At 42.3% G+C, this 11843-nt stretch overlaps 1 protein-coding gene across 1 annotated transcript in view; it reads right to left on the bottom strand.

The window, feature by feature from the left end:
- slco4a1 (solute carrier organic anion transporter family, member 4A1) overlaps window positions 1–11843 on the bottom strand; it is a 34708-nt gene that overhangs the window by 13722 nt on the left and 9143 nt on the right. Inside the window, 1 exon segment of the mRNA XM_020617233.1 lies at window positions 585–1683. Coding sequence (XP_020472889.1) covers window positions 585–1431 — 847 coding nt within the window. The 5' untranslated portion in view covers window positions 1432–1683.

Below are 11843 nucleotides of genomic sequence, written 5' to 3' on the forward strand. Positions count from 1 at the left end.
CAGATAATAAATAAAACGGAAATAATTAATGATTTCTTGTGCGGCCCGGTACCAATTGATCCACGGACCGGTACCGGTCCGCGGCCCGGGGGTTGGGGACCACTGACCTAGATCATTGATCTATAGGAAGACTGACCACTCAGTTGGTGTTTTTGAAATGCAAAAAGACATGCTTTTCATTTTATCAGCCATGGTGGCTACAAATATGAAAAGGCCGAATATAAATAGTGCAGTCACTGCACATACAGTGCAGTATATACACTAGGAGTTACTTTTTGTTGTTGCTGTATCTGCCTGGGATAAGTGTAATATTTGTCACCATCTCTGCGTTTTGCTTCTTTTACATCTTGTTAAGACACTGTTAAATATGTAAGTTGTAATTATAGCAGCTCTTGTGAAAATCACATTTTAAAAATGACAAATCATGTCAAACCTGCACTGCATTTTGTGGCAAAAATAAACATACAAAGCAATGTGCAAACACACACATAATTGGAAAAAAGGGTCAAAGTAAAGTAAAATTATATAATGATTATTTCAAAAAATGTGGCACTCGGCATAACCCAAGTACTGACGTGACTCACCAATATAAACGGGCGCATAGTTGGACTTGACGTTCTCATCCAGGTATGTAACCCCTAATGTGTATAGAGGAGTAGCACCCACGCCATGTAGAAGCTGTCCCAGCATGAAGACAAAACGATAGTTGGATAAGCCTCCACCCTCCTTGTCCTGGCACGGGCTGGTACGGTTGGCAGAGCACATTCCCGTTCGCTCAGGCAGACTGACTTGGTAGAGGGGTGTGATGAAGTGGGGCAAGGCAAACACGAGAGAACCCAGTGCCATGATTAGCACCCCCCATCCCAGCCAGCGAGGCTTGTGACCTGTGCCGCCGAAGTAACTGACAAAGGCCAGGCAGACGCAGGCAGCTATGTCATAGGAGCTGGCGATGAGTCCGGCTTGGTAGCTACGCAGATCAAAACGCCTTTCAATGGAGGTGACCACTGTGTTAATGAAGCCGTTAACTATCATTCCCTGGAGGAAAGAGGCCACGCACAGGAAGAACAGCACCCAACGAGGGGTGTTGAAAACCTGGACAGCTTTCGGTGTCAAAGCCCCCCAGCCACATAACTGATCTGGCTCAGTCGAGATCAGCTTTAACCCCAAGGCAGTCTCTGCATGGGATCTTGTTTCTACCCCATATATCTGCCTGGGGAGTGTGGAAGCCACAGTGAAAATGTAGGGCCGAATGGGGCCATCAGCCCCGGGGCTGCCAGGGCATCTGGGACCTGAGCCTATGGGGCTGCTTGTCTGGGAGTCCACAGGGCTGGGGGTATCCAGAGAGAGATACCCAGTGGGAGGGCAGTCCTGCAGGTCCAGGAGCTCCTGCTTGGAGCTGAAAGAGGCATCGGCATTAAGCAAGACTGGCATTGCCCCTCTAAGGGGCACTCTGATGGTTCTGTGGCACAGAAGGAAGTTAGGTGTGGGAGGTCTGTCAACTGGGGAAATAGAGTCATATGTTTACAGCCACCATATGAAAAAAAAGGACATGGGGCTCTGTCAGGCTTGTCTCTGAAGTGATCTATTCTTGGCTTGTATATTGTGTCCACAGTGCTGAATGTTTATTAAGGCTCTTCAGGTGCTCCTGGAGAAGGTAGATTCATACTGATGTTGAATGGCATCCTATGGAGAGCAAAGGGAGAGATGATAAATACATAAATATGAGTATCAGTTTTAATAAGGAACTAAATATTTAATAGTTGCATGAATGAATGACTCATATAAATCTGAATGGATGATTCACTGACAAGTGAGAAAATGCACCAGTAGCTAACAATTAAATCTTCTAAGCCTGTTTTTTTGTTCTTGAGAACAATGTGATCTGATGCCAGATGCATCAGAAAAGTAGAATTTTGATGGCTACACTACACAACTGACAGTGTGGCCTGCTGTTACCTTAGCTGCTACCTAGTGGGTTTTTTCTGCCACACATGGATCACGTGGCAAGAGAACACAACGTGCTGGGACTCAAGCTACTCTAATTACTAACCCATAAATTTATAAAGGAATGACACACACTCCCACACAAAACCTATTAAATCTCAAACCACACACACTGGTAATGAACCACAACAAACACTCTCTGCTCCAGCAAGCACAACTACACATCACAGTTTTTATTATCATAACCACAAACATAATGTGCATATCAAGCTATTGACTAGTTAGTGCAGCTTGAAAACATAACAGCCACATTTCGACTTTAGAACATGGTGATAAAATCAAGAACTATTACCAGTTTATAAAGCTTAAAGTGTGGTCAAATCACATTCATGCACAGTTAAATTTATGAACTGATTATTCTTAATGCTGATAATAAGAAAATTGAGATTTTCTGTTGTGTAATGTCAGTATTTTAGATTCAACTTGACAGCCATTTACACTGAGCAATTATTCTGCTGACATCTGCTTATAGTCAGTGGATCTAGAATAGGGTCATGGGGGGACTGCAGCCAATCCCAGCTGACACTGGGCGAGAGGTGGGGTCCACCCTGGATGGGTCACCAGTCTATCACAGGGCTGTCATGTAAACAAACAACCACACACATTCATTCATTCCTAGGGGCAATTTAGTCACCAATCAACCTAAGCTGCATGTCTTTGGACTGTGGGAGGAAGCCGGAGCACTAGGAGGGAACCCACGCAGGCACAGGGAGAACATGCAAACTCCACACAGAAAGGCCCTGGGTCAGCCTGGGCTTGAGCCCTGAACCTGTTTGCTGTGAGGTAACAACACTGACCACTGTGCCAGTTATTCAGGCTTTAAAAATACAATATGTTATCAGCAACCCCAATTCATATAATATAATCACCCATAAAATCCTATCCTCAATAAAAAACAAAAAAGCTCTAAATATATAAACATAAATGAAAATATAAATATAACCCATTGAGCCTCCTACCTTCATCTCCATTGGTGATAGTCAACAGATGTGGTAACGTTTAAAGATGCAGATAAAAAAAAAAGACAGACTAAGTGGAAGAGAGGATAAAATAAAGACAGTCCTAAGCCCATCTCCCAAAGCCTCTTACAGTCCAGTGCTGAGGCAGTACATTCATGAGTACATTCAAATGATCCCAGTCCACATAATCCACCTGAGAGATAACCGCTCCAGGGACACTCCACAGGAGCTTTGCTGCCTTCCACAGGAGGTAAAGTGTGGGAGGCACGTGTGCTGCTGTCTCTACTCAGTCACACACACAAAGTTGTAAACAAGACAACTTTGGACTTCCTGTAACAGAGACTAATTTCCTTCCCTGCCCTGCTCCAGGCTAACACATCCCAGACCAGAATGTCAAAACAGCAGAGTCAAAACAGTCACGGACCTTCCCTCAAGCTCCAAGCATCTTTCAATATATTAAAAAGCATAGTATAGAGATTAGTCACTACAATGAAACAGTAGCGAATTTGAAATTGCAACCTCTAACACAGCTTGTTATGTGGAAAAAAGACCATATTATTTTAACCCCTTTACAACCGGTCAGTACTGACAGCTGATTATGAGCTGTTCTTTTCAGGCTCCAGAGGCTGCCGTTTCTCGCAGCACACATTAGCAACTAATGTTAGCTGTTTTACATCTACCAAGCTGAAGCCTTATTTTTCTAAGGGGTTTGCTGGAGACCGAAAACAGACCTAAAAGGAGAGAATATCGATATGCATTTGTCAGTGGTAATGACCCCAAATGAGTAAGGCTAATGAATTGTTGCTTTATGCCTGCTGAATGCAGCTAGCTAACGGCTTGCTAACACAGACATAGACAGTAGTATGCAGGAGTTGAAACTATCAGCTTGTTTTGATGTTTGTTTTTTGCTCCCTGGTGGCCAAAATAAATAAATAAATACAGCAGTTTTAAGACACTAAAGAAAGTCACTTTCAGCTTTTCCCATTTAGGGGTCGCCACAGCGAATCGTCACACTGACAACTTGCATGTTGACATTTGGCACGTGTTTTACGCCGGATGCCTTCCTGACGCAACCCTGATTCTTTAAGACACTACCTTACAGAAAATATGCACACTGTATGTGCATGTGCTAATGATAACATGCCCTCTCACAGTTATTTTCATTCAACTAGTAAGTGCAATTGTAGTAAATGAAGCTGAAAAGTAGTGGCTATCCCAGCTCATTATCCAGCATGAACATCCCTGAACACCAGAAGGTCCTAACAAGCAAAGCTGTTTGCTGAGCAACACAAAATGAATAGGACTATCCAACGATGCTGCTGCGAAACTTATCTATTCAGTTGATCACTCATAATAAGAAGGAATAATAAGGTTTGGGAGTGAAGACAAGAGCACAAAATCCAATTAAAATCTTATTATGTTTAATTGAAAGGTTTATGAGTAGCCAAACAAAGTTAGACCTTATGTTCAGGTGGAGGTAAATTCTTCAGTGATCACAGGTAGGTGTGCCTTGAAAGCTGAACCAGGGAACTCTGTTAACAATGTACTCTTGTTAGGTAATACCCTCCTTTCTGTTTTCCTGTCCCTGGTTGCTTAGGCATCAAACACAGGCAGACATGGGAAAGTTCTGGGTTATTTATTTATCTATTTTTCATATTACTTCCTATCTAATTCTCTATCTTGCCTTTTCATTTTTGTTTTCAAAGTGAGATCAGAGCAAGGAGCTGTAATATTAATATGCACTGAGCTCTGCCCTCCCTACAAGCTCCTTTATCTTATTTGCTTTGGATCAGGGTTTTTTTTTTCCTCCTCTGTGGTGCACAAAGGCTTTTGAAGTATCAAGGAAAGGTCTGTCATTATTAGACATCTAACAGCACAATTAGAAGTCTTACACACGGATGCTGGTGTTAGGATACACTGCTATGTCACTACTACAAAACAATCTCTATTCACTGGAAAGAAAACAATATTTAGAAATGTCCCTCCTAACCTTTTTTTGTGGGAGATAGAATAATCAGCCTTGATTCCAGTCAGATACAGTTTACAGTAGTATCCTTGTGAACACCGTAGGGACATGCAGTCAGCTTTTTTCATCTCAATCTGGGCTTGTAAATGAAGATTTGTGATTCATTTAAGTTCAATTTTCTTGGTCCGAGGAGTATTTGATTACCAGGAAAAGCTGATATGTGATTGATGTTTGTTACAAGGCGTAGGGCCAAGCTTCCTAAGGGAGAATGATAGTATGACATTTATCCAACTACAGACAGGTGATGAATTAAAGGAGAACCTGAATAAATGAGTGGTCTCTTCCAGGATGATAGTGCCTGTATGCATAGAGCACAAGAGGTCACTAAATGGTTTGACAAGTAGAGGGTAAACACAATGCACTACATAGAAAAGTGATATCAAACACGATCCTTATCACAATTAAGACAGGAAAACACTGCAGAGTAACATTTTTGTTATCTGAAGAGCTGAGATTGTAAAGACAATTTGTATAATCCAAGTGGCAACCTCCAAGATTGAGAAATGTAGCCAATGCAGAAGTGGCAAAACCTGTAGTTCCTCGAATGGCCACTTGAGGCAGGCTTCAAAACAAAGTCAATCCCAATAAATTCCCAAGTTAAAATGGCCAACTTTACATAAATAAACATGTTTACAGCCTGGTGCAAAAACAGTTTTGCTCTCTATAGCTAGTTTCCTCTTCCATGACAACTGTACAGGGGGTGAGTTTACATATAACTCACTTATATATAACTCCAATTATACTGAGACTAACAGTTATGCCTGCGATGGATTGGCGACCTGTCCAGGGTGTACCCCACCTTCGCCCGATTGCCGGCCGGGATTGGCTCCGGCCCCCCGTGACCCCGCTCAGGGAACAAATGGTAGAAAATGAATGAATGAATGAATGCATAACAGTTATGCATTAATTAGGGCGTGGCCACTTTCAGAGGCAGAGGGGAGGGTCCCGCTACTGGTGGTAATTCAGCCCATTCAGCTCCACTCAACGTCCACCTATTTGTTCATTAGATGTAGCAGGAGTGAAGCCCTATCAATTATGGCGACAGCCACTCAAGGGTCGAAAGAAGGGCAGAGATCTCTGCAGACCCCTCACATCCTGGACACAATTGTTTGAACTCCTCCCCTCTGGACGGCGCTACAGGTCAATGTACGCCAAAACAGCCAGACACAAGGGCAGTTTCTTCACCCAGGCTTGTCACTTTGTTGAACACTTAACCCACATATACAGTACCTGAATAACAAGATATAATAAAAACCCACAGTACAACAATTTGTACATACAACCATTGTACATACTTAAATGAAAGCTCTTCTTTTACATATATTTCTTAATAAATTGTTTTTGCCTTTTGTTTCTTATTTAAATGCACATATTTTGTTGTTGTCTTACAAAAGCACATTGACAGCCACTGTGCTGGAGTCAAATTCCTTGTGTGTTCAGCATACTGTGCAAATAAAGATGATTGTGGTTCAGATTATACTAAACATTTGTGCACACTAAGAACAGACATAATGACCTCAGATGACAAGTGTGAAAGTAGACGCACTATTAAAAATGTTAACAGGAAAAAACGTAGGCAACCAAGACAGTCAGTGAAGCGCTTGACTTTGCTGTTTATAAACATAAATAAAGACACCTGAACCCTGAATGCCTAATGCTCTTTATGTCTACCGGTCTTTCTTTCGCTGTGTCTTTTTGTTGACACCTTTTCAGCTAAAACTGTAATCACTTCATACATACATAACAGTATGGTATTTTTTGCTACAGGTTTATTTACAATATGTTTACTGTGATAAGGGTGACGCAGTGTTTACTTGGTTGTAATAAGTGAATGATATTCATTTTCTGATTTAAGTGGCTTATTTTATACAAAGGGAAAAACTAATGTATCTCTATCTGCTGTATGTATGATACAGTATCTGTGAACAGTGTGTATACTAGATGACAACATAGTGACTGCATTAGCCTCTAGCAGGTCTCCCCACCCCCAGCTCCTCCTCCCTCAGACTGCGTGCACAGGTTGAACATGGGCATACAGTGGGTACGGAAAGTATTCAGACCCCCTTAAATTTTTCACTTTGTTATATTGCAGCCATATGCTAAAATCATTTAAGTTCATTTTTTTCCTCAATGTACACACAGCACCTCATATTGACAGAAAAACACAAAATGTTTGACATTTTTGCAGATTTATTAAAAAAGAAAAACTGAAATATCACATGGTCATAAGTATTCAGACCCTTTGCTCAGTATTTAGTAGAAGCATCCTTTTGAGCTAATACAGCCATGAGTCTTTTTGGGAGTGATGCAACAAGATATTAACACCTGCATTTGGGGATCCTCTGCCATTCCTCCTTGCAGGATCCTCTCCAGTTCTGTCAGGTTGGATGGTAAACATTGGTGGACAGCCATTTTCAGGTCTCTCCAGAGATGCTCAATTGGGTTTAAGTCAGGGCTCTGGCTGGGCCATTCAAGAACAGTCACGGAGTTGTTGTGAAGCCACTCCTTCGTTATTTTAGCTGTGTGCTTAGGGTCATTGTCTTGTTGGAAGGTGAACCTTCGGCCCAGCCTGAGGTCCTGAGCACTCTGGAGAAGGTTTTCGTCCAGGATATCCCTGTACTTGGCCGCATTCATCCTTCCCTCGATTGCAACCAGTCGTCCTGTCCCTGCAGCACCCCCATAGCATGATGCTGCCACCACCATGCTTCACTGTTGGGACTGTACTGGACAGGTTGATGAGCAGTGCCTGGTTTTCTTCACACATACCGCTTAGAATTAAGGCCAAAAAGTTCTATCTTGGTCTCATCAGACCAGAGAATCTTATTTCTCACCATCTTGGAGTCCTTCAGGTGTTTTTTAGCAAACTCCATGCAGGCTTTCATGTGTCTTGCACTGAGGAGAGGCTTCCGTCGGGCCACTCTGCCATAAAGCCCCGACTGGTGGAGGGCTGCAGTGATGGTTGACTTTCTACAACTTTCTCCCATCTCCCGACTGCATCTCTGGAGCTCAGCCACAGTCATCTTTGGGTTCTTCTGTACCTCTCTCACCAAGGCTCTTCTCCCCCGATAGCTCAGTTTGGCCGGACGGCCAGCTCTAGGAAGGGTTCTGGTCGTCCCAAACGTCTTCCATTGAAGGATTATGGAGGCCACTGTGCTCTTAGGAACCTTAAGTGCAGCAGAAATGTTTTTGTAACCTTGGCCAGATCTGTGCCTTGCCACAATTCTGTCTCTGAGCTCTTCAGGCAGTTCCTTTGACCTCATGATTCTCATTTGCTCTGACATGCACTGTGAGCTGTAGGGTCTTATATAGACAGGTGTGTGGCTTTCCTAATCACGTCCAATCAGTATAATCAAACACAGCTGGACTCAAATGAAGGTGTAGAACCATCTCAGGGATGATCAGAAGAAATGGACAGCACCTAAGTTAAATATATGAGTGTCACAGCAAAGGGTCTGAATACTTATGACCATGTGATATTTCAGTTTTTCTTTTTTAATAAATCTGCAAAAATGTCAAAAATTCTGTGTTTTTCTGTCAATATGGGGTGCTGTGTGTACATTGAGGAAAAAAATGAACTTAAATGATTGTAGCATATGGCTGCAATATAACAGTGTGAAAAATTTAAGGGTCTGAATACTTTCCATACCCACTGTATGTCACAATGCGCACGGCAAAAGAACTCTCATCTCCCACACATTTAATGCTAATCCAAATATACTAAAACTGTAGCCCCACCACTGACATTCAATCAGAGAGATGGAAAACTGCTGAAATCATTTAAGCAAAATGGATGTCTCACCTTGCTCTCTATTAATACCTGGTAGGGCTGTAGGCAAGGGCGTAGTTTCGCATAGGGACATGTTCCTACCAATATTTGATCATACTCATGCTCATTACCTTTGGAGTGAAGTCCTATTAGATTATTCCATTGTGTCTTCCCTGAGGCTACATCTACAAAACCACATGCTAGCATCTGACTGACTGGAAGGAAGCTCACGTTACGTGAAAATGTCATAGCTGGCAGTCCATACCTCAAGCATGGGTGAAAATTGTCTTTCATATGACTTCTTTTCCTTTATTGCTTGCACTTTGCCCAGGGCAGAATTTTAACTGAGGTCCACAAGTGGGCCCAGATCATAGTTTGTTGATCATTAACATGATGCTGCATACATAACTTGAGGCGAGTGTTCTGACTAATTAGATTGCTGGGATAACTGTACACAAAGGTGTAGCCCATAACTGAAACAATTAGATGAGCACATACTGAGCTGGACACTTCTTACTGAGCTCAGATGTTGGAAAGGAAGACATTACATTTAAAATAATTTTAAGATGTGATAGCCTATATCATCACTATCAGATGTGTGGCCCCACTGTCACTGTCTTGCCAGCTCCATTGGGTAGAATGTTTTGGTGATTATGTATTTATGTAATTTCTCTGACAGTGCTGACAAAAAACTCGCAGTCTAATGCTCTGAAATGCTTGTAGTTTTTACAAAAATGTTACAGCTGGGAGGCTGGGTTTGATAACTTAAACCTTTCTGTTCAAGAATATAGGCTACATTAGAGTAACAATAGGGACCTTTTTACATTAAAATAACAGCTTCAAAATCATTTTGATCATAGAGTGACGCCTAATTAGGTGAACAACATCTCTACTATTGCCACTGTGTGCCCGGATTGTCTGTTAGTATACTATGGGTGGGTGAGCATCCCTGACACCTCTTGCCAGAACTGCGCAACACTTTACGGCACCAGACCCTTCTGCTAGCTCAGTAGTCTACGATTCTTACACACATGAAGACAAATCCCTGTGCCTTTACTGAGATCTGTTATTTTGTCAGGTGACAAAGTAACCATTTAAATTGTTACTATGTGGTCATTCTATCCAAGTAATGCCAATTTAGTATTGGCTCCAACATTTTCAGAGATGTAAGTACTCGTTATCTAACCAAGCTAGCTATTAGTAGGCTGCTACATCTTGTTCAGGCCACAGTAGTCTGTTGGCAAGGACATTATAGCCGTGTTTCCACTGTTGGAAATTTGCTCTGATGTTTTCAGAGCTGTGATGGCCCACTAGTAGACCAGTCTAACTCTCCTTAGTAGGCTGTAACTTATTTAGCAAGGACACTGGTGTTCCAGTTGCATATTGGGAGTACTGTGTCCTCCCATCCTCGAGAGTTTGGACATAATGTTCAAACTTACTGACATACTACAATGACCTACTGCAATTGTGAACAAGCTGGACATGGACAGAAGCCAGGAAGAAGAGAAAAAGACGAGCAAGAGACTGGATAAAAGTAATGCTAAATACTGGACTGGCTTTTACTCACTGGCAAGAGATTAAAAATAACCCTGTCAGGGTTACTAACTGTTGTTAGCTACTGTCCTAGCATTATCTGCTAACGTGAAAACAACACCACCACAGCAGAGTGTACACCTCTACTAATATATAAATACTTATATATATAAAAAATACTTCAGTGTAGGCTGTAACTCTGTTGATGTTATCCCTTCTCACAGAAATAACATCGAATGGGGCTAGCCTAGTCTATCTGCTCACATGAACATATATGCTTTAGTGGCGGATTTAGGCTATAACGATGCCAAAGCACTTTGTAGATAACATTATTTTACTGAAAAGACAGACGTAAGTTTTTTTTCCCCACTCGTTGTGGGTTGACACAACAATAAACTGAAACTCACTATAAAACCTTTTCACGTTATTGCATTGTTTTCACATTTGTGATTTGATTTACTTTTCATTGTAAAAATACTGTTTGTAGTAGTCACTTTAAGATTTGAATTTTCAGGGACTCCAAGTATTCTGGGTATTTGTGCCTTTATACTTCACTAAAGAGATATCTGGAACTATCACTGGGTTGCTCCACAATGTTTTAATTTATAAAATTTGGTAGTTAGGCAGGACCCTCAGCTGCTCTAATGCCTTCCAGGAGCAGAGGTTCAGTAGTCTGCATGGTAGTGTTGGGACTGCTGTGGCAGCTTGTGCTGCTGCTGGAACCTGTCAGATTTGCGTCTGTTTTATTATTTCCCAAGGCAACCAAACAAGTTTTACCTCTGGTTATTTTTAGAGTTATTTACTGTAATTAACATAAACAAAACCTTTTTAGTGGGTATGTAATCTGAAACCAGGGCAATTTGATCTCTGACACTTGACTGCATTGAATAAAACTGAAATGTCTTTTAAACTGGTAAAGCATGAAGTGTGTGTGGCATTTATGTGACCTGAATTTATTTAAAACATGCCTTTTAAATCTATCTAGAGCTTAAGTAGCTAATAGGCTAACTAGCACATTGGCATGTAATTTAAAATGAAAACCTGAGGAGAATTCGACCGATAGTTGAACCTCGGATTCAGGAGGAACACTGCGGTTTTTGTCCTGGCCGTGGAACACTGGACCAGCTCTATACCCTCTTCAGGGTGGCGGAGGGTTCATGGCAGTTTGCCCAACCAGTCCACATGTGTTTCGTGGATCTGGAGAAGGCATTCGACCGTGTCCCTCGCAGCGCCCTGTGGGGGGTGCTCCGGGAGTACGGGGTCCGGGACCCTTTGCTAAGGGCCATCCGGTCCCTGTACGACTGGAGCAGGAGTTTGGTTCGCATCGCCGGCAGTAAGTCAAACTTGTTTCCAGTGCATGTTAGACTCTGGCAGGGCTGCCCTTTGTCACCGGTTCTGTTCATTAGTTTTATGGACAGAATTTCTAGGCGCAGCCAGGGGCCGGAGGGAGTCCGGTTTGGGGACCACAGGATCTCGTCTGCTTTTTGCAGATGACGTTGTCCTGTTGGCCCCATCAAACCAGGAACTCCAGTGTGCACTGGGGCGGTTTGGTGCC

Source organism: Monopterus albus, unplaced genomic scaffold (assembly GCF_001952655.1).
Source record: "Monopterus albus unplaced genomic scaffold, M_albus_1.0 scaffold187.1, whole genome shotgun sequence".
In the NCBI taxonomy this organism is placed as follows: Eukaryota; Metazoa; Chordata; class Actinopteri; order Synbranchiformes; family Synbranchidae; genus Monopterus; species Monopterus albus.